Raw genomic sequence first — 24100 nt, forward strand, 5'->3', positions numbered from 1 at the left:
TATAAATGATGAATGAGCTTGCTCGATCTCTCTGTTGCCATTGCCATTCGGCCGCGCCGCTCAACTCCGCCGGCCGGAGAGGCGCCGCCCTATCCATCTCAAACCGTCGAAATCCTGCGAAAACCCGAACCCCCGACATGATGGCCAGCGCCGGCGGCCTCGCCGCCGCCGACGGCTTCTCGGCGGCGCGTCTGTTCTCGCAGGGCGTCTCCTACACCTACGACGACGTGATCGTCCTCCCGGGCTACATCCACTTCCCCGCCGACGCCGTCGACCTCTCCACCCGCCTCTCCCGCCGCGTGCCGCTCGCGGTCCCCTGCGTCGCCTCGCCAAGGTTTTAAATCGCCGGCTAAGATGTTTAGCGGCAAAGCTGCCGTTACAGCATTTAGCGGGTTATAGCCGGAATTTAGCAGGCTATAACCGGTTTTAGCGGACTAAATGCCATAACGGTCGCCCTCTCTAGAAGCTATAACGGTCTATAGCGGAAGTTATAGCCGGCTATATAAAACCTTGCGCCTCGCCCATGGACACCGTCTCCGAGGCGCCCATGGCCGCCGCCATGGCCTTCGTCGGCGGCGCCGCTGTCGTCCACAGCAACGCCGACCCGGCGACCCAGGCCTCCATCCTCCGCGCCGCCAAGGCACGCCGCGTCCCCTTCGTCTCGGGGACCCCGTTCCTCGCCCCCTCGTCCGCCCTGCGCCGCCGACTTCGCCGGCTGCGCGTACGCCCTCGTCACCGAGCGCGGGGACGCGCTCTCCCGCCTCCTCGGCGTCGCCGCCGCCGCCGCCGCCGACCGCAAACCCGGCGTCCCCGTGTCCGAGTACATGACCCCCGCGCCCCGGACGGCGTCTGCCGCCTTCGATTTCGAGCAAGCCGCCGCCGCCTTTCTCGCCGACGAGGGCCTGGACTTGGCGCCCCTCGTCTCCGACGACGGCGACGGCGAGGTGGTCGACCTCATCACCGCGCAGGACGTCGAGCGCATCCGGAGCTACCCGAAGCTGGGCAAGCCGTCGCTCGGGGCGGACGGGAGGTTCGTCGTCGCGGCGGCGATTGGGACGCGGGAGGAGGACAAGCGCAGGCTCGAGCTGCTGGTCAAGGAAGGGGCCAACGCCATAGTCATCGACAGCTCGCAGGGGAACTCTGTTTACCAGCTCGACATGAGCAAGTACGCCAAGAGGATGTACCCTGCGGTGGATTTGATCGGTGGAAACGTGGGGACCATTGCGCAGGCTGAGAATTTGATCGGCGCCGGCGCGGATGGGTTGCGGGTGGGGATGGGCTCTGGATCGATTTGCACGACGCAGGAGGTTTGTGCTGTAGGCAGAGGGCAGGTATGCTTGCTTTTTCTCAGTACGATATTTAGACTGACCACAGCGAGGGAGCAAGAGCAAATTTGCTCCCTTCTCGTTTCCCACGTCCTCTCTGTCTACAGTGCCAAACAGTGCATCTACAGTGTCAAATAGTGTATTTGCTCCTCCATTTGCTCCCTCCACTGTGGACGGTCTTAGTTTACATGAATTTGTTTGCTGTTCTAGTTGAGTTAATTCATTGAGCACAGTAAAGACTAAAGAGTATTGTTCATATCTAAGCTGAAATTAGGAGGGTATGTGAATTGTGGTGCTACATTTGTGATTGGCATATGAAAGTCCTGATGATGTTAGGGAGAACAAGTTTTTAACCTAATTGAAACGTCAACAATTAGTCGTGATAAATCAACACACTGGACAAAGTAGAAGCAGAGCCAGTGTAGCCTCGCAACCCCTTCTCTGAGGATGAACACTTCTAAATTCTAATTTCTGGGGAACCGACCCCTTTCCGGTTTCATAGTTCTATATTTCAGTCTCCTGAAAAGCTACATTCGGAATTGGTTACAAGAATGCTTTTATGTCATATGCTTTCATTATTTTTTCTGAAAGGAGCAACATGATATTCTTCGTCAATAATCGCGCACTGTGTTCATATCATAACAAGTGCTTTCTACAAAGTATATATGTTGTTGCTTTAGTAGTGGATGCAATTATAAATTACAGCGCAACATACGGTGTGTTTTTACATTAATTTACCAATCCATGCATAGTGGTAGGACCACATTTTTATCCTCCTATACTTTGTCACCCCTTTCCTTTGCAGCTTGAGTTCCACTATGGTCATGTGGCTTATTTTTCTCTATTATTTGTGAGGAACGAGAGTACTCTATCCTGCCTGTGATGAGTGAATCGTCAACCGTGCGGTGTGATCGTGCGCTTGGTCTTTAGATTGCAGGTACACGGCCGTCGAGTGTCGACGGAGAGTTGCCGTGGTGGAGCTCGGGCCGGGCGGCAGCTGTGGCGTCCATTCCTGGATCGAGGGCGCAAGCAGCGACTGAAGGCGGGTTTCTTGGTTTGCGCCACAAAACCAAGGAGGCTGACGGCGGTTGAAGACGCCAAGTCGTGGAGGCACGGGCGTCGGTCTCGGGACTGGCGGAGGCGACGGGCGTCAACGGCGTCTAGGGCCTCGCTGCGGGCGAGAAGGTGACGGGCGTCGGGCGGTGTCTAGGGCCGTCAGAAGGCCGAGGCGGGAACAACGTCTAGGGCCACGGCGTGGAGGCGGGAATCTTTCCGCGCGTGAGGTTTTTGCTGTTTTCTCAAAACCGGCCACCTACCCGGGTTTCGCGGACCCTCCAAAACCGCGGACCAGATCTTCATCAAGATGGCGGCATCATGGAGAAGACTTCGTTTCGAAGAAAGAACCTCAGCCGTCAGATGGGATCGTGTACAGGGGGTACTGCAGATCAACCGGTCTGACCGGTCCATGGAACCGGTATGACCGGTCTCCGCGGGTATAAATACCCCTTCACTTGTATTAGGTGGTGTGGCTTTTGTAGCTCGTCCGTGAATTGCTCTTTCTCCCAGGCCGCCACCCCTGTGTCTCTCTCCCCCCGTTCTTCTCTTTAGAGTAGAATTAGTCCATGGATTTGTGAGACTTTGTGTTGGATTTGATTGGGAAAGGAGGCCCTATCCTCCTCGTGCCCTCTGGGCTTTTTGAATCAATTCAATCCCCTCGTTTTTGTGCCCTTGTGTGATGGATTTTGATTTTGTTTTTGGTGCACAAGATTGCGAGGATTCTATGATCTCTTTGTTGTGATTCCCGTGCTTCTAGTTCTATCCCAAACCCTCTGGAATCATGAGCTCTTTCGAATTGGATTTCTTGAGTTCTCGAGAAATCCCCATCCCTTTTGATCTCATCCCGAATTTCTCGTGTTATGATGATCTTTAGGACGAGATCTCTTGAAGATATGTTCACGGGGTAGGGGCGAAGCTATCCCCCAAGTTTCATCGAATTCCGTGGTCGTTTGGTCGAGATTCACCATTTGGATCCAAGTTTTCGGAGTTTTCTGGGTGCCACCGGTCAGACCGGTAGACAAGACCGATCAGACCGGTCTGCTCGCCTTTGGACAGACAAGACCGGTCAGACCGGTCCAGTGCACCGGTCAGACCGGTCCAGGCAGAGAGGTCTGCTGTTTTCCCGATTCGCTTTCGATTTGCTTCGTAGTTTCGCTCGCACGTTCGAGGCTTTTTGTATTGGTTTAGCTTTTCCATAGCTATTCCAAACTTTGGTCAGAACGCTTGAGGGCTTGGGTGATTTTCGGGATATAGGCCGACGGTTTGAATTTCGGAAGAAATTTTGATCGGCTCCCATTCACCCCCCCTCTGGTCGCCTGTTCCGGTCCCTCATTTGGTATCAGAGCTTGGTTGAGATTTTCAGTACCTTAACCGGTTCGAAAACCACTTGGCGACCATGACGAGTCTTGGGAAGATCCCGGTGTTTTCCGGCGAGGACTATGCCTACTGGAAGGTTTGCATGAGAGCCTTCCTGCAGAGCATGGGAGCCGAGGTCTGGGATATTACCAAGAACTAGGCTTACGTGGTGCTTGCCGCTCGGGTCACTCCTCTTCAAGTGACTGAGCACGAGGCTAATGCCAGGGCTGTCAATGCCCTGTTCGCTGGCGTTTCTTGTGCAGAGTTCTCACGTGTCCAGGGTTTTCAGGAAGCCCACAAGATTTGGACGTGCCTTGAGAACTACCACGAGGGCACACCTCAGGTCAAGGCCAGACTGTTCGAGACTCACCGGCGTGAGTGCGAGAACTTCACACAAGAGCCGGGTGAGAGCATTGACTTGATGTTCAGTCGTTATCAGTCGATTGTGAACAAAGTCAATGCGAACAGATCTGCTGATGCCCTTGAGTACACGGAGCACGAGAAGGCCCTCAAGTTGCTCTACGCACTTGACCGCTCTATGTGGGATCTCAAGGTGAACACCATCATTGAGTCTACTGGCTATGAGACTCTGACGGTGAACGAGCTTTTCAGCAAGCTCAAGACCACAGAGGTGGATAACCAGACACGAGCCAAGCTCAATGGTGCCCCTCCTTCCAAGAGCATCGCTCTTGTGACTGGCCCAGGTGGATCGAGCTCTAACGCTAACTCTGCTCTTGGCTTTTCTCTTACCTCTTTGCCTTCTGTTTCAGATGAACAGCTGGAGACGCTAGGCGACGACGACTTGTGCCTCCTCATCAGCAAGTTCCAGCGCGTCTACCACAACAGGCAGAGGAAGAAGAATCCCGGGTGCTACAACTGCGGCGATTTGAACCACTTCATCTATGATTGCCACAAGAAGTCCGGCGGTGGCCAGAACAACCACTTCGACTACTACCGCCACCGCGACCGTGATGAGGGAGGCTCCAACAAGGAGCGTCGGTGCCACAAGAACCGCAGTCGTGACCGGGGAGGTCGCTTTGACAAGGAGTCGCTCAAGAAGCGCTTCCAGTACAAGGCCAAGAAGCGGGAGAAGGCCTTCCTGGCGCAGCTCAACGACCTCGACAAGAGCTCCGACACCGACCGCTCTTCTTCACCGACCTCCGATGACGACGACATGAAGAAGAAGAAGCGGGACAAGGAAGCCACCGGCTTCATCGGCCTTTGCTTGGCGGCCGGTCGGTGCAAGAGCTTCTGCACCAGGACATGCTACACCGACGCACGCCGACTCTTCTCCTGGATCCGAGAGTGATTCAGAGGTAAACTCCACGATTGACCTGCTAGATACAGAGGTTAGGGAGTTGTACGCCGCTCTCGACAACCAGAAAAGGCTGCTTAAGGAAGCAGCTAGAGAGCGTAGAAAGCTTAGGGCTGAGCTGGCTTGTGCTAGGGAGAAATCTAGTGAGGATGAGTGCGCTGACTGCATATCTCACATGAATGATCTTGTTGCTCTCCGTGCCAAGCATGATGAGAACATCGCGAACTTAGATGTTACTAAGACTTCGCTTTCTGACATGTCTCATGAGCTCGCTAAGGCCAAGCATGAATTAGAACTGGTTAAGGACGCTCCAATTGTTAGTGATGTGCTTGAATGCAATGAATGTCCTATCTTTAAGTCCAATCTAGCTTCGTTGCAGTCCAAGTTTGCTACTGTTGTGTGCGAGCTAGAGGAGATGAAGTCTAGGCCAGATTTGCTTGGTGCTTGTAAGCTTTGTCCCACGTTTAGGTCGGAGCTAGATGAGAAGAACGCTTTGATCAAGTCTTTTGGAAAGACTAAGATCGTAGAGTCTAGCCCACCTATTGACTGCTCTGTTTACCCTGGTTTGATTGCTGATTTAGATAGTCTTGCGGTAGAGAAAGTCAACTTAGAGAATGAGAATACCTATCTTAGGGCGATTCTTAGTTGGGTTTCTGCTAGTGAGCCGCAGTTGGGCATGATGATCAAGCAGTTCAAGCGTGGTGATGGGTTTGGGGTCGGTTACACCTACACGAAGTCAGACTTTGACAGGTTGTATGGTAAGATTGGCAAGGCTGCTGGAAACACTGCTAGCACGAGCACGCAGCCTACGCTTGTTGACCCAGCGGATGGTGTGCTTAAAGAACCACCGAAAGCACCTCCGCAGAAGCAGGTTTGGGTTCCAAAGCCCAATGAGCTGAAGAATCCCCTCGACACGCTCCCTGCTGCCACCGCTCAGGTTGTCTAGAAGAAGGGGGCTGCTCCTCCCCGTCCGCAGGCTAGGCCTCCACCTCCCAAGCGTGAGGTGAGGTACCACTGCGAGTTCTGTGACAGGGAAGGTCACCTGGAGGAGTTTTGCTTTAGGAGGAAGCGGGTTGTGAGGCGAGAGCAGGAGAGACAGAACGCGGACATGTACTCTGCTCGGGTGCATGGTCCTTCTCGGCGTGGTGGTAGGCAAGATGCTAGGGCATGCCGTGTAGGTGGAGGTCAGGGAGACGGTGGTGGTTACCATGCTCCAGCGGGTGGTCGCTTTGCCGGTCGTGCTCCTGGTCATTTTCAGTACGGCTATGGACCACGGGACCGAGGCTTTGGAGGAGGTTTTGAGGCTCCACGCTTTCCTCGCGGTGGAGTTCGTCAGTCACACGGTAGACGAGACAGGGGATACTCTTTGCCTGGTTTTGCTAACCCTTCTGTAGAGCAAATGGCTCGACACTGGATTACTTCTCACTTTGCTAACCCCAGTGTTGAGACATTTGCTCACCCTTTGTCTCACTACTGATATGTAGGTCGGAGACTTGGAGAACAGGTGGATCATGGACTCCGGTTGTTCGCGCCACATGACTGGAAATGACAAATGGTTCTCCAGCCTCACCCCGATGCGCTCAAAGGAGTACATTGTGTTCGGGGATAATGGAAGAGGAAAGGTACGTGGACTTGGCGCTGTTCAAGTTTCTGATCGCTTTACCCTGAGAGAGATTGCTTTGGTTTCGAACCTTGGGTTCAATTTGCTTTCTGTTTCGCAACTTCTTGATGAGGGGTTTGAGGTTCGCTTCAAGGAGGGCTGTTCGCGTGTTCTCGATTCTAGAGGAGATTTGATTTGCCGGATTACACCTCGCGATCGGGTTTTCTTGGTTGACTTCTCTGGAACTCCTCTTGGTCCTTCTCGCTGCTTGTTGGCTGGTCCTTTTTCTGATTTGTGGAAGTGGCATAGGAGACTTGGACATTTGAGCTTCGATCTGTTGTCGAGACTTAGCTCACTTGGCCTGATCCGAGGATTGCCCAAATTAAAATTTGAAAAGGACCTTGTGTGCCATCCGTGTCGCCATGGGAAGATGATTGCTACTTCACATCCACCTGTTAATCAGGTGTTGACCGCTCACCCTGGAGAGTTGCTACACATGGACACAGTTGGTCCTTCTAGGGTGATGTCTGTTGGTGGGAAGTGGTACGTTCTTGTGATCGTGGACGACTTTTCTCGCTATTCTTGGGTCTTTTTCATGAGAACTAAGGATGAGGCTTTCGAGTTTGTTCGAGACTTGATCTTGAGGTTGAAAAATGAGCTACCCAGGCCATGCGAGCGATTCGCAGTGATAATGGCACAGAATTCAAAAAGCTCGTTTTGACGCCTTTTGCAGTGATCAAGGGCTTGAACACCAGTATTCTTCTCCCTACACTCCACAGCAGAATGGAGTCGTAGAGCGGAAGAATCGGACGCTGGTTGAGATGGCGAGGACGATGCTCGATGAGCATAGGACTCCTCGTAAATACTGGGCTGAGGCGGTTAACACCGCCTGTTACGTGTCCAACCGCATTTTCTTGCGTGCTTTCATGCACAGGACTTCTTATGAGTTGCGGTTTGGACGCCAGCCCCGTGTTGACCATCTCAGAGTTTTCGGTTGCCGGTGCTTTGTGCTGAAAGATGGAAATCTTGATAAGTTTGAGTCTCGCTCGTCTGACGGCATTTTTCTCGGTTATGCTTCTCACTCTAGAGCGTACCGTGTGCTGATTATTGATACTAACATCGTCAGAGAGACTTGTGAAGTCACTTTCGACGAGACTGCACCGTGCAATTCTTCTGTCTTTGAAGTTGCAGGAGATGATGAGCTCGGCACCTCCATCTTTGAAGATGAGGAGGAAGAAGCTGCGGAGGGTGAGACTGAGGCTACCACGCGTGCTGTGGACCCAGTTGCCTCTGCCACAAGCTCGGACGATGATGACGGCCCCGATCCGACTACGTCTACTTCACGGGGGCCGATCGAGGAGGTGACTCAGGCCTCATCAGCTGCACCTGAGGAGACACCAGCTTTGGTTGAGGAGGAGGCGACTTCGACACGGGAAGCACCGCGACACATTCAGCGTCGCCATCCACCTCAACAGATGCTAGGTGATCTCAACGAGCGAGTCACCAGGTCCAAGGTAACAAGTATCGCTGGGTTTGCTCATTCAGCGTTTGTTGCCTCTTTTGAGCCCAAAGATATTGGGCACGCTCTTTCTGATTCCAATTGGGTCAATGCCATGCATGAGGAACTTGAAAATTTTGAAAGAAACCAAGTTTGAGTTTTGGTCGAGCCTCCACCTACTTGTAATCCCATCGGAACGAAGTGGGTTTTCAAAAACAAGCAGGGTGAGGATGGGTTGCTTGTTCGAAATAAGGCTCGTCTTGTTGCCCAGGGGTTTTGCCAAAAAGAGGGTATTGATTTTGAGGAGACTTTTGCCCCTGTCGCTCGTTTGGAAGCTATTCGAATCTTTCTTGCAATTGCTGCTTCCAAGGGTTTTAAAGTTTTCCAAATGGATGTTAAATCTGCATTCTTAAATGGTTTCATCGAAGAAGAGGTTTATGTGAAACAACCCCCTGGTTTCGAAAATCCTAAGTTTCCAAACCGTGTTTACAAACTTCAGAAAGCTCTTTACGGTTTGAAACAGGCACCTAGAGCCTGGTATGATAGATTGAAAACCTTTTTGCTGGCTCAGGGCTTTAAAATGGGATGTGTGGATAAAACTTTGTTCCTCATGCGTTCTGGCACTGACTTTCTATTAGTTCAGATATACGTGGATGATATTATCTTTGGTGGCTCTTCTCACGCTCTTGTCTCCAAGTTTTCTGAGCAGATGTCCAGGGAGTTCGAGATGAGCATAATAGGTGAGTTGCAGTTCTTCCTCGGGCTGCAGATCAAGCAAACTCCTCAGGGCACTTTGTCCATCAAGCCAAGTACACTAGAGACTTGCTGCGGAAGTTCGACATGAGTGACTTGTCTCCTCAGCCGACTCCGATCAGCACATCTACGGCGCTTGATGAGGACTTGGACAGCGAGGTGGTGGACCAGAAGGAGTACAGGAGCATGATCGGCTCTCTCCTGTACCTGACGGCGACGCGACCGGACATCCAGTTCGGCGTCTGCCTCTGCGCGCGGTATCAGGCTTCGCCGCGCACCTCCCACTGGCAGGTGGTGAAACGCATCTTTAGGTATCTGAAATTCACCCCTGAATTTGGTCTTTGGTATTCTGCGGATTCTTCTCTGGTCTTGGTGGGTTTTTTTGATGCCGATTTCGGTGGGTGTCGGTTGGATCGCAAGTCGACTTCCGGCACTTGTCAATTTCTCGGTACATCTTTGGTGTCTTGGTCCTCTCGCAAGAAGGCTAGCGTAGCGCTTTCTTCCACAGAAGCTGAGTACATTGCCGCTGCTAGCTGCTGCTCCTAGATCCTTTGGATGAAGCAAACCTTGCAGGATTATAGATTGAGTTTTGGTAGGGTTCCCATCTTTGTAGACAACATGTCAGCCATTAGCATTGCAAAGAACTCTGTCCTACACTCCAGAACCAAACACATAGATATCCGGTTCCATTTCCTGTGAGATAACCATGAGAGAGGCCACATAGACTTAGTCCATGTCCCTTCAGAGAGGCAAACCGCAGATATTCTCATCAAACCGCTTGAGCAGGACACCTTTGCTCGCTTGCGAGGGGAGCTTGGGGTTTGTTACCCATTTTGATTGCTGACTTTTCTTTGGTGAGCTCTGTAGATTTTATTTGCTTCTCTTTGTTTTCTAGGTTTGGTAGTTACATTGTGCATATGCATTGTACATGTTTGCATTTTGCATTGTCTCACTTGCACTAGCATTCTTGTATACATTGCTATGATCTTCTAGTGCCTGCCAGTGTGAGTTGATAAATTTGATCATGTATAGCTTGCTCCACTGTGTATATGACATCATCTGAGTTAAGCTATTTTGATTTGAAAATCTGAAAACATGATCACCATGTTTTGTCTACTAGCATGTTAGGGCGTGTTGATATTCTTTGCTATCTTATTCATGCTAGTATAGCCTTTCATTCAGCAATTCATACTTGAAATGATGTAAATCTGATAAAATTGCTTGAACTGTTCTTGAAATGGATTGAAAAGATCTAGGTGGGATTACTTGTCGCACTGATCGAGCTTTCGGGACGGCTCACCTTGCACTTGTGAGAACCCGGGCAAGGCTGTGCATGACTGAAATGAGTACCTTAAGCTTCTGATTGTCTTTGGCATAGGCTTGGCCTCGTTGCTAAGTGAAGCATGACAAGCTTTCAACCCCTGGCATTCTGAATTTCTTGATATAAATTTGATCGAAAAAAATGATTGTTTGCAACATGCTTTTGGCTGGTTTGGCTCACCTGTATGAGTATGTTTAGCACTGCTTTCCATTTCCTACTTGTTAGTGCTAGATCATGGGTGATGCTTTTATTTCTCCTAAACTGAACTTGCCTAGCTCTAGACTGATTAGATATACCCTGTTGAGCTAGATGCAGGTCTTGTTTATGGATACACACGTGCTTGTGACTAGATGTTGCTCATATCATTGTATCCCTGAATGCTTTCACTTACACCTCCTGCATTGCATTCATTGCATAGCATCTGTTCAGGGGGAGTTTCAGCTTCAGGGGGAGCTTTAGGTCTTTTTAGACTTGATGTGTGCATGTGCCAGCAAGGGGGAGAATTTTGGGAGAAGCGATCAAACAAGGGGGAGAATTTTGGGAGAAGTGATCAAACAAGGGGGAGACTCGTTTGATTTTTGAAAAACTTGAGTGCTTTGAGAGTGCATCTTTTTGGGAGAGTGGCACTTGTGAGAGGGAAAAGCTTTGGTTTGGGAGTGTTTGCTTTGTTTCTGGCTCCTGGTTTTCTTTGTTTTCCTTCCACTTCCAACATGACTGCGTCGAGTGTTACCTCTGTCTTTGAGGAGTCATGTTTTGGCTTTTGATCGATTGCGTCGAACCGTTGCCCTTGTCTTAGGGAATCAATTTGTGCTTGAGTAAGTGACTATTCTTGACTTTCTAAGCTTTTTGTCACTTGCTTGAGTTCTTCACTTTCTTGCTTCTCTTTTTATCACTTCTCTGTTTTCAGGTGGTGTGTTGACAATGCACTCATCAAGGGGGAGATTGAGGAATGAGAGTACTCTATCCTGCCTGTGATGAGTGAATTGTCAACCGTGCGGTGTGATCGTGCGCTTGGTCTTTGGATTGCAGGTACACGGGCGTCGAGTGTCGACGGAGAGTTGCCGTGGAGGAGCTCGGGCCGGGCGGCAGCTGTGGCGTCCATTCCTGGATCGAGGGCGAAAGCGGCGACTGAAGGCGGGTTTCTTGGTTTGCGCCACAAAACCAAGGAGGCGGACGGCGGTTGAAGACACCAAGTCGTGGAGGCACGGGCGTCGGTCTCGGGACTGGCGGAGGCGACGGGCGTCGACGGCGTCTAGGGCCTCGCTGCGGGCGAGGAAGTGACGGGCGTCGGGCGGCGTCTAGGGCCATCAAAAGGCCAAGGCGGGAACGGCGTCTAGGGCCACGGCGTGGAGGCGGGAATCTTCCCGCGCGTGAGGTTTTGGCGGTTTTCTCAAAACCGGCCACCTACCCGGGTTTCGCGGACCCTCCAAAACCGTGGACCAGATCTTCATCAAGATGGCGGCATCATGGAGAAGACTTCGTTTCGAAGAAAGAACCTCAGCCGTCAGATGGGATCGTGTACAGGGGGATACTGCAGACCAACCGGTCTGACCGGTCCCTGGCACCGGTCTGACCGGTCCCTGGCACCGGTCTGACCGGTCCATGGAACCGGTATGACCGGTCTCCGCGGGTATAAATACCCCTTCACTTGTATTAGGTGGTGTGGCTTTTGTAGCTCGTCCGTGAATTGCTCTTTCTCCCAGGCCGCCACCCCTGTGTCTCTCTCCCCCCGTTCTTCTCTTTAGAGTAGAATTAGTCCATGGATTTGTGAGACTTTGTGTTGGATTTGATTGGGAAAGGAGGCCCTATCCTCCTCGTGCCCTCTGGGCTTTTTGAATCAATTCAATCCCCTCGTTTTTGTGCCCTTGTGTGATGGATTTTGATTTCGTTTTTGGTGCACAAGATTGCGAGGATTCTATGATCTCTTTGTTGTGATTCCCGTGCTTCTAGTTCTATCCCAAACCCTCTGGAATCACGAGCTCTTTCGAATTGGATTTCTTGAGTTCTCGAGAAATCCCCATCCCTTTTGATCTCATCTCGAATTTCTCGTGTTATGATGATCTTTAGGACGAGATCTCTTGAAGATATGTTCACGGGGTAGGGGCGAAGCTATCCCCCAAGTTTCATCGAATTCCGTGGTCGTTTGGTCGAGATTCACCATTTGGATCCAAGTTTTCGGGGTTTTCTGGGTGCCACCGGTCAGACCGGTAGGCAAGACCGGTCAGACCGGTCTGCTCGCCTTTGGACAGACAAGACCGGTCAGACCGGCCCAGTGCACCGGTCAGACCGGTCCAGGCAGAGAGGTCTGTTGTTTTCCCGATCCGCTTCCGATTTGCTTCGTGGTTTCGCTCGCACGTTCGAGGCTTTTTGTGTTGGTTTAGTTTTTTCATAGCTATTCCAAACTTTGGTCAGAACGCTCGAGGGCTTGGGTGATTTTCGGGATATAGGCCGATGGTTTGAATTTTGGAAGAAATTTTGATCGGCTCCCATTCACCCTCCTTTGGTCGCCAGTTCCGATCCCTCAATTTGTGATAGGCTACTGCTGTTTACAAAGTCGCATCATATGCCAAGGATCATGATGTGCCGGTTATTGCCGATGGTGGAATTTCAAACTCTGGGCATATTGTGAAGGCTCTGAGCCTAGGGGCATCTACTATTATGATGGGTAGTTTCCTAGCTGGAAGTCTAGAAGCCCCTGGTGTTTATAAATACAAGGTACAGGATTATTATGACTTATGTCATTCGTTAGTTCTTTTCAGTTTACTTTTCTTTTTCTGTAAGCACATATAGTAATTGAGCAATCAGCAATGAGTATCACTTTTTAGAACAGCATGCTTTCTTTTTTGTTCAAGCCACTTTGTGGGTAGTGCTTTTAAAAGAGATCCTTCTATAGTTACTACATAAGTGGTGGCAGTGGATAATTAACTGAAGATTGTTGTAAATGGTTGGTGTGCTCTAGAAATAGAGCATAATACAGAGCAAATACTATCACTTGCTTTCCCAGTTTCTGCTTATTTTGTACATGAAACTGTAGCAGAAAAGTATTCTTATGATACTGCAAAGTTTGGCGTGGTAAGATTTATCAATCCGGGATTTTGGCATATACTGTCTGCAGAGTACAGCTAATAATACTAATTACAGATGGATGTGTTCCTCATGCTTTCTTGTATCTTGTCTTATAACAAAAATATCTTTCTGAATGTATCCATTTTTAAGTAGCAATTTCGATATGTTGGTTCTGGTAAAGATACAATACAATAAATCAAGATGACCTATTTCCCTATGGATATACCAGATTCTTGTGCTTACTATTTCCCTTTTTGAAATACATTTGGAGAACGTTTTTTGTTTAACTAATAGCATAGGCTCTATGCCCATGGATTGTTGGATTTTCTTTTAAGCAGAAGACAGCATCTAGTTAGTGGTTAGCTTGTAAAGTTGAAACCTTTGCATCATAAAAAAAATAGTTGTGTTGTACATGAACCTTTTGATTGCGTGAGTGGGTCTAGATGGCTTAATTAAACTATTCAGAACTTAGATCATTTATTTGAAGCTTGGTATATTATTCAAGGATAAAAAAAGTTGTGTTGTACATTCTTCTATTTTATTTTATTTTATTTTATTCATAACCAACTTTTATTTCTAGGAGTCTAGCAACACCGCCAGGTATTTTTGACTGTATTATGTATCTTAGGAATCTTCTTAAAAGTTCCTAATTTTTAAGTGAAATGTAATTGAACTTTACCTTCTACCATAATATATGTATATGTAACTCAAAACTAAGTCTGCTTCTTTTTAAATCTTTGCTCCAAGGATGGGCATCGTGTCAAAAAATACAGAGGCATGGGTTCTCTTGAAGCTATGACAAAGGGGAGTGATGTTAGATACCTTGGCGACACCTTAAGCTTAAGGTTGCTCAAGGAGTTGTTGGAGCAGTTGCAGACAAGGGCTCTGTATTGAGGTTCATTCCTTATACGATGCAAGCGGTCAAGCAAGGATTCCAGGACCTGGGTGCATCGTCCTTGAAGTCAGCCCATGATCTCTTACGATCGGAATCTCTTACGATCGGAATCTCTTCGACTAGAGGTATGCACATCAGATGATGCCATAAACTATGAAAAACAATATTCTCATCGATGATGCATTCAGAGTTTGCACTTTTATTGTGAATTTGGGAACTCATCGTCTAAGAACGCCAGAATCTTTCATTGATATACAATACAACTAGCATTCATCCAGGTCCAGGCAAAATAATAATAGGCACATTGTCATCATTGAAATAAAAATCCCCCCTTTAATTAACAGCGTCAGTAATTCTGTACCTTCTTTATGTACGCCTATCACTAATAAATTACATTGTGGCACGATTGGAAACTGTTCTTGTCCAAACAATCACCGTGTTCGGCAGGCTGGAGCTGGAGGCTGGAGCTGGAGTGGTGTGAGAGAAAAATACTGTTACCTGGCTGGTGGCTGGAGGCTGGAGTTGGAGGGATAGGAGAGGGATTCACTGTAGTGAACACGGTGAATAGAGTGCAGAACAAGACGTTATGGGCTAGAGTCAAATTACAGTGGGTGTGTCTCATGACTTTTCAAGCATATCCTACCAGTTTCGAACATATATGTCTGAATTGAAATGCACGGTTACTGATCCTTGAATAAATTCAGGTAAGAACCGGAGCTGCCCAGGTCGAAGGAGGGATCCACGGTCTTGTTTCTTACGAGAAGAAGGCGTTCTGAATTTCTGATGCAGTGACCTGCATTGGCCGCGGTCCAGAGCGCGCGGATGGCTGAAGTTCCAATTCCAGGAACTGTTGGTTTCGCTTGCCCACAGATGCCAAGCCCGGCACCGTTGTAACTTTGTGGAGTGTCGTTCGAAACACTTCCAAATGAACAGCTAGCTGCTGTGCTTTTGGTGAAATAAATTGGAAATGGATTGTGGTTGATGAATGCTCTGCTTCTCCATGCCCTCTTTACCCAACTGCACCATGCAGTACTGCAGAGCCAAAGTATAGTGCCGGGCGACGATGGACAAGGGACGGCGGCCGATTACTGCTACCGATCAGTGCATGCATGCAGCAGGCACTGTAGGGCAGCAGATCGGATGCAGGCGAGGCCGATAGCCAGGGTCACTGTCTAGGACACAACACTGGGGACGAAGCTGGCGCAAAAGAACAACCTACGTGCGGTCCCAGTCCTAGGGCTGGACCAATCCATGCATCGAAATGATCGGGATAGGCTTCTTAAGAAGAAGAACGTCGAGAGCTGGTACTGGTAGGTAGCTAGCTAGCACCTAGCGGGGGGCTGTGTCTACGTTCAGATAGAGATCCATTTCATTACTAGCTAGATGATCTCTTAATAAGCTATGTCTAGGAAAATTGCCCAACAACCAAACTCTCAGTTCAGGGCGTCCGATGCGTGCCGCAGTGTTAGTGCCAGCAGTTGGATCTGTTTTATATTTTAAAGATTCCATCTTGTAATATACTCCATCTGTCCTGTAACATAAGACATTCTAGCAATTTTAGGACAGATTAAGGGAGAGAACAAAAAATGCAATTTTAGAACAGATTAAGTGAGAAAATGAAAGACGCATGTACCCTCTAAGAGCTCTTAGTTTACCAGCTATGATTGAAATTGTTCCTAAGATTAAGCAACGGAGGAAGGAATAAGGAAGGTAAATATGTAGCTAAGGAGAATTAAATGATATCCTTTAGTACTTATTCAAAACTTCTAGAATGACTTGTATTCAAGTACTGCAAATTTTGAACTCTTCAATATCCTATATTTCAGAGAGTAAGAGATAATCTAAGGTAACCCTAATCTGTACCTAAATTAGTCGCAGCTGTCGTTATAAAAATAGTCTAAGATAACCCAATGTAATAGATAAATCTATATCTGAGTTAACTAGTTCTGTCGTCATTATAAACTCGACATGGATGTCATCCAAATACATAAACTTTTAAAATATAGACCCGATCCTTGAATAAGTTAAATGTGTCATCTAACTTCAAAGCGGCTAACATAAGATACTCTAAGATTGCTAATGTGGCATGTCATTGTGGGGATCTGACATTGATAAGTCAATGCAAGTATAATATGGGCATTTCGGGAATTTGGATATGGACGGTACGTTTCAACAAGGTTAAGAACCGCATCTACATCATTTCTCTTTTATAAAAGATATCTCAAAGTATACTTATATAGTTATATGCATGCTTCTAAATTACACGCCTCAACCATTCTTATGTCACGGCTGTATTTCCATTGAAATCTTTAGCTAACTAGAGTTCAAATATAGCTCAAGATCTTGAGCTGGAAGTGGTTCATCTAGTTCTAGCCTACAACTTGCTTTCTGGAAAACTGTCAAAGCAAACAGATGAATGCAAATACAGAAACCACTTGAAAGATAAATCAATGTACACCAAATGCAAATAAAAACGCCAACACTTGAATGCCCCCTATAACACGTACACGAACACGTGTTCAGATCAATTCGGCCGCCACATGCATACACAAAAGTAGAAGAGGAAGCAAGTGAAGATTGAGGAGCTAAGGCAATGGCATGGAGCATGCAGGCCCTAGCTAGCTAGCCAAACGTGTTGAACAGCAATGGCAGGTAGAAGCCAGCCGCACCGTTGGCAGTAGGTCCTCCAAAGACGCTGCCGTGGTCGCAGCACTCGAAGGGCACGCCGGTGAGGTACGCCGCCGGCGGCGGCGGAGGAGGATTTGAATGCTGATGCGGCAGCGGCACCGCAGGAGCCATTGACGCCGTGCTGTTCGCGTGAGGGAGCGCGCCCTCGCCGCCGCCGTCCTGCTTGGAGCCTGCGGAGGCGGCGGCGGCCGCGCAGGTGCCCTGCTGCGGCTGCTTGTTCCGCTTCTTCTTCTTCCTGCTGTAGGAGATGCCGCGCGCCCTGGCCTGCGCGTCGCGGACGTCGCGCAGGTACAGCCTGACGGCGCGCGCGGCGAAGGGGTTGGCGCTGGCGCCGTCGCCGTCGCCGGCGTTCTCGGGGCGCGCGGTCGCCGCCCCGCTCCCGCGGGCGCCGTGGCGCTCGTCGAACGCGGCGCGGAGCCGGCCGACGAGCGCGTCGAGGCTGCCCCACGCCTGGCGCAGCGGGCACTGGCACGCGTCCGGCGCCGCCCGGCCGCCGCCGCCGCCGTAGGCCGGGCACGGCGGCGCGTGCACCCGCGTCTTGCCGAAGCGGTCGAGGTAGCGGAGGAACTCGAGCACGTGCGCGCCGCTGCAGCGGCGGAGCTGCAGCGGCGGGCGGTGCGCGCCCAGGTACCGCGTGAAGGTCTGCCAGTCCCGCCGCTTCTGCGACTCGTACCGGCTCGGCCGCCCCGCCGGCGACGCGCCGTCCCCGCCGCCCGACGACATCGTCTACTATACTATCTCCGCCACCCGACGACGATCGATCTGGTGGTGGTGCGGGCTTAATATAGTGGTCGTCAGCTCGGTGAGCGAGTGACGCAGCCGAGCGGAGACGATGACGCGGCTGCAGCAGCAGGCAGCCAGGCAGGTGTGCCACCGAGCTAGCTAGCTAGATGCGAGACGCGACAGGGCATGCTCCGTGAGGCGTCACAGTCACAGCGCAGCGGCCGCGTGTTGCATTACCCCACGACCACGAGACGAAAGGCCGGCGGCCGGCGGGGGCAGCGCGGTCGGGGCCGTAGGGGCTCGGCCGCGGCAAGGCGACGAAACATGGGTGGGCCGGGGGGCAGGGCCAGGAGTGTCAGGGCGGCCGGGACCGGGCGGCGCGGCGCGGCCGGCCGTCATGTCAAGTCGACCAGGCCAGGCAGGCTGCACTACTCTGCACTGCAGGGATCTCTGATCCCCCTCTCTCGATTTGACTGGCCGATCGGCCGGCGAGATGGGTGGGACCAGACCAACTGGCCGGCCGGCCGATCGATGGCAGAAGACTGGGCGGCGACGTACTCGTCCTGTGCTCCTGGCAGTACCAGACTTGCGTCTCGTCAGTGTGCAGGGATCTATCGGCCTCGCCATTGCTTGGGATCGCGTGAATGATGGTGTACGTACGGTCGCCGGCGGCGACCCTAACGTGCAGCCTGCGTCGCCGCCGTACGCATGCGCAGTGGCGCCTTATCCGTTCGTGCGCCCGTGTTGTTGCGCCGTGCTTAATTTGGGCTTTTGGTCATTTTAGGCTGCGTTTAGTTTCCAAAAAAGTTTGCGCAGTACCTGTTACATCGAATTTTTGGACACATGCATAGAACATTAAATGCAGTTGAAAAAAAATAACTAATTACATAGCCTAACTGATTCCTACGAGATGAATCTAATGATGCTAATTAATTCATAATTGGACATTAATTGTCAAATAATAACAAAATGTGCTACAGTAGCCAAACCCAAACTTTTTCACCAACTAAACACCCCCCTTGTATGTCATCAAGATCCACTGTATGGTACTCCCTCCATTCAGTTTTGATAGATATATTTCCATATGACACAATGACCAAGGACACCACAAGTGTGCTTATCAATCTAATAAATGTCACAGACTTTTTTGTTGGTCCTCCAATGTTTTAACTAGGAACTCCTTGTAACTAGTGCTATTTATTGCCAATACCCATGCTAATAGTAAATATAGCTATCATTTTTGAACATTTAAGTTTTTGAAATATAGCTATCAAAAGTGAATAGAGGGAGTATTCATTATATTTACCCCAACGTGGATTTGAACAACTTATTAGATGCATGCGCCTTTATCCATTTTGTACGAGTACGAGGCCATATACATTGGTCATCGGATGATGCAAAAGGTCGGATTTTTACGTATTCTCTGAAAAAAATGCATGTGTCTTCGTGGATATAAATTTGGTACGCTATGGACGCGTTTGGTTGGGCCAAACCAGACTCTCGGCCTCTCGTGATGTGAGGTTCAGCGTGGTGCAACGATGGGGCCTGTCTCGGCATCTGGAGCCACCTGTGATATGCAAAAAGGATATGTCTCCTGGTTAGTTGATTGATATTTAAATATCTATCAATCACTTGTTTTCCTACCGTGTAGGCTGTGGGCTTATTTTCCTACCGTGTTGGCTGTGGGCCTTGTGTTTTGTGCCTGTTGGCTGTGGATAGCAAAGCGGGCCCGCAAGTGTTTCGTTGTACCCGTTATCAGTATAGGCCTTTTGTGCCTGTTTGCTGTGGGCCCAATTTTTTTTTGTACCTGTTGGTTGTGGGCCGAATTTTTTTTGTACCTATTAGCTGTGGGCCTTGCGTTTTGTGCCTGTTGGTTGTGGGCCTTGTGTTTTTTGCCTGTTGGCTGTGGGCCCAGCTAAATAAAGCACATAATTGACACCTGAAAAAACACAAGAAAAAGGAGACGGGTGGCGGGAAATATTTTCATGAAAGCCCGCCCAAAAAAAGGCTTCTGTGCTTGTTCCCCCTATGACTGTCCATATAAGTCTCAAGTCAGATCGTTATCCTACATAAAACAAACAGAAAATAGGAGGAAAAAAAGAAAAAACAAGAAAGAGAGAACAAATCTATTCGTCACCGCCCCTCCTCCCATCCCCAAACTCTTTCTTCCAAAATTCACGTGTGGGACATGGAGGACGAGGATCCCTTCCCTAAAAGCAAAAGAAGGCAAAGAATGGTGCGTATTTGGGCACAAGACAACAACATGAACCCTCACGCTGCAGGGATGGAGGTAAAAAAATGTTCTCCCTTAAGATCCACTTGTTTTTTGTTGCTTCTGGCTTCCAGATCCATTCCTAGATTGCACATGGAACAAGAAAAAGGAGATCCAATCAGAATCATGGAGAAAGGAATTTTTTAGATCTAAGAAAGAAGTTGTAGACATGATAACTCTTGAAAACAAGAAACATCTTATTAAAACACAGTGTAATTTCAAAAAAATATCTGAATTGACTAACTAGACACACAAAGAACGAGTAGATATATTTTGCAGAAATAGGCATATCAACAAAATAACTAAATTGCTATGTACGTGCTCATAAGTTTAGATGCTAACTGAAATAAGAAAAAACATGGAGAAGCAAATTTCTAGATTCTAAAAAAAACTTGTAGACATGGTAACTCTTGAAACAAACAAACTTCTGGTTTCAAAAGCACAGTGTAGTTGAAAAAACTCTTGACAAACTGGCTTGTTACAACTCTTGACAAATAGGCGTATGCAAAAAATTCCAAAATTGTTATGTATGTATTGTTAAAGTTTTGTTCCTAACTGAATAAGAAATAATTTGTTTGCATGCTGGCTGGTGATGGGGCATTCAAACAAATTGAGCAGATAAAGGCGACAGAGATGTCGAGCAACTCTATGGACAACTCAAACAAAGTTATGATGGGTGGGTATACAGAACTTATGATGGAACAGATTAGAAGTTCACAAGAATCACCATGTCATCTATTTGGGCATGAGGTATGCATTTGATTATAATAAAAATACAATGAAAAAACAAAAACAAACAAGTCTAATTGAAAGTGTTTTGCATGAAGTTTGTATACCTCAGTAAATGATTGAAAAAATGCACTTGCAGGTATTGCTGAAGAGCATGGCCTGTGTGGATAAGAGGTTGACTTCTATACCTGCATCAACAGTACAACTTCATGATCCTAGCTATAAACACGTCTATTCACCTCAGGTATGAAATCAAAATACCTTACAAAACACATTAGTGCTAATTTTATAAAAGTCAACATTTAGTGGTGTGTGAAAAAAGATTGGAAAATAGAAATGAAAGAAAACTTGTAAATCGATTTGATGCCCCATATCAAATCACTGACCTTATGTAAAACTTGCTAATTTTATAAACTTGATCCTCGATTTGATTACTCATTTGAGGTAAAAAAAATTAGTATGAAAAATAAACAAAGCCAAAGAAAGTTAAAAGGGAAAAAATCACTGACCTTTTGTGTTCATGCAGAGTTGCTTGTATATAACAACAAGCAGGTGTGATGGTGCTACAACAACAACAAGTAATGATGCCCCATATCAGGAAAACAATTTATCTGCAAATACAGAAGGTTGTGATGTTGGTGTGAGGATTGGTACATCTAACAATGAAATAAACTCAGGCAATGATGGTTTGGAGTACCTCAGTATGTTGAATGAACAACTTGGGATCAATCAAGTGAAAGCTGTTGGTGGTGTAGCTGATAAAGCATCAGTTGAATCTTGCGGTGCTAATGGCCAACAACTTGACGATCTGCAAGCAAATGAAGAAACAGAAAATGCACAACAAATTAGTGGTGATGAGCAACCATACATATCAATCAATGATGCTGTTATTGCAAATGTTGAGCATAATACTGAAACAGCCACAATAGCAATGGAAGATGACATTACAGAAGAAGACATAGAGATTTTTAAACACAATGAGACTGTAGAAGCAGCAGCTATATCACTCAGCTAGGAAGGAGGTGAAGGTCTCCATGTGCCGAGGATTGATATGCAGTTTGAAACTGATGAGGAAGCACATGCCTTCTACAGCAACTATGCCTTGATAGTGGGATTTTCAACAATAAAGTCAGGTACATACAGCTCAAGGGAAAAGGGGGCAACAGGAGAAGTGACAAGAAGAATTTACAAGTGCAACCGTAGAGGGAATCTCAGTCATGAGGATGTTGGAAAGAAAAACCAACATGAATCAGGTGTCCAGATAAGCAGTGATATAAAGAAAAGAAAGGTACTTCACATGAACAATGATGAAGCTGAGCCTGTACCAGCAGCAAGAAAGAGGCGGTGCAAAGTAATTGACAAGACAAACTGCCAAGCAGGCATGACAATAACAAAGAAGAATGGTGTTTGGATAGTTACTAGACTGAATCTTGAACACAACCACAACCTACTTGCTCCAGCACTAGCTAAGTTGCTGAGATCTCATAGATTCTTCACAGAGCAAGAGAAAGCTATGATCAGATCTTTCATAGATGTTAACGTGCCCAACAGGAATATACTAGCATTCCTATCATTTCTAAGAGGAATGAAAAACACAAATTTGGTGAAGACTGATATTAGCAACTATAGAACAAGAGTGATGAGGGAATGTGGTGAAAATGACATCTCACAGGTAGTAAAGTTTTTGAAGCAGAAACAAGCGGAAGATCCTATGTTCTTTTTCACATTTGACACGGGAGAAGACTCAAAAGTGATAAATATATTTTGGGCTTATGGAACAAGTAGAATATGCTATGAATATTATGGTGATGTCATAAGTTTTGATACAACATATGAAACAAACAGATATAACTTGAAATTCGCACCATTTTTTGGTATAAATGGACATGGAGATAACCTTTTGCTTGCTGGTGCAATCTTGAGCGATGAAACAATTCCAACTTTTAGATGGTTGTTCAGCACCTTTCTTTCCTGCATGGGGGGTAAAGCACCAAAATCTATCATTACAGATCAAGATGCAGCGATGAGGGCAGCTATTGCATTGGAATTCCCAGATACAATACACAGAAACTGCTTATTTCATATCATGTCTAAGGCAGAAATCCTAATGGGAGCAGTTTTAACAAAGAATCCAGAATTTGCAAGGGACTTGTACGATATCATATTTAATAGTTTGACGGAAGAAGAATTCGAAAGGTTCTGGGCATACATGCTAAATGAGCACAAGGTGCATCACTTGAAGTATTTGAGAGTGATGTATGAAAATAGGAAAAAAATTTTGCCAGTTTACTTCAAGAACAACTTCTTCCTATTCATTTGTTCAACATCTCGTAATGAAGGTATGAATGCTCGATTCAAAGAGAATGTGGGGCCAACTAGTAGTTTGATTTTATTTGTGAAAGAATATGATAGAATTATAGCAAATATGGATGAAAAAGGAAACCTAAGAGACAAGAACAAGGCACAAGAAGTAGCATTGCTGCACTCAACATATACATTTGAAAAACAGGCCAGAGACTTCTACAATACAGAAATATTCTACAGGTTCCAACAATTAGTGAAGGTTACTGGAAGGTATGTAGCAGATGAGGTGGAAAAAGGCAAGGTGTATGTGATATATAAATCTGGGGAACACACAAAGGATGAGGTGAGGCCAAGAAAGTACTTGGTTCTGGTTGATATGGCACAAGAGAATTATGTATGTATCTGTGTACAATTTCAGAAAGATGGGTTGTTGTGTGTCCACGTGCTGAGAACTCTAATTCAGTTGAACAAGCACACATTGCCTGAAAAGTACTTCATAGATAGGTGGCGACCAGTTGAGAGGAAACAAGTTAGAAATGCAACAACATTTATACTAACAGAGCTGACAGGGAACAACTGCACTCTCAGATATAACTTACTTTCAAAATGTTTTGTTGATGTTGCCTCAGAAGGTTGCCTGAATCTTGAAAGGACAAATTACATGGTGGCTGAACTTCGAAGAATCAAATCTGAATTGAGAAAGATTCCGGTCACAGAAGAAAATGAGAATATCATAAATGACTCGCGGCAGGAAATGAATACAAATCTCACAAGTTAGATAGACAGTTACACAAACAATGAATATCCACGTCAAATAACTGACAGGCACACATCAACATCATTGATCTGTAATGGAACTAGAAGTACAGCAGACTATGAAGTGCCAACACTTATAGTGCAGCAAAAGGATTTCCCAGACTCGGGCAAAGACACAGATTTATTAAAGAATCCAGATGTTGTACCTAGAAAAGGCAGACCAAAAAACATGCAGAAAAGTAGAAGGCTGGTTCCATATGGGGAGATTGTACGGACTAAAAAGCAAATAACATGTAGCACTTGTGGTTCTCATGAACATAATAGAGCAACATGCACTAAGGTACCAGGAGAAGGAGGAGCTGTGAAGAAGAAAGCATCAGCAAAAAAAACAGCCAATCCAACACAAACTACAAACAACACAGGTGATTACTATATAATCCATC

The 24100-nt window shown here is 47.5% G+C and overlaps 1 protein-coding gene and 1 pseudogene across 1 annotated transcript; one reads left to right on the forward strand and one right to left on the reverse strand.

Moving 5' to 3' along the window:
• Positions 1-15167, forward strand: LOC120659301 (annotated as a pseudogene).
• A 1431-nt stretch (positions 15168-16598) lies between these two features.
• LOC120659302 (protein G1-like) lies at positions 16599-17706 on the reverse strand. Its single transcript, XM_039937380.1, has one exon. The coding sequence runs from the start codon at positions 17594-17596 to the stop codon at positions 16808-16810; it is 789 nt and encodes a 262-aa protein (XP_039793314.1). The 5' UTR covers positions 17597-17706; the 3' UTR covers positions 16599-16807.
• Between the last annotated feature and the right edge of the window lie 6394 nt (positions 17707-24100).

The sequence above is a fragment of the Panicum virgatum genome, chromosome 2N (assembly GCF_016808335.1).
Source record: "Panicum virgatum strain AP13 chromosome 2N, P.virgatum_v5, whole genome shotgun sequence".
In the NCBI taxonomy this organism is placed as follows: domain Eukaryota; kingdom Viridiplantae; phylum Streptophyta; class Magnoliopsida; order Poales; family Poaceae; genus Panicum; species Panicum virgatum.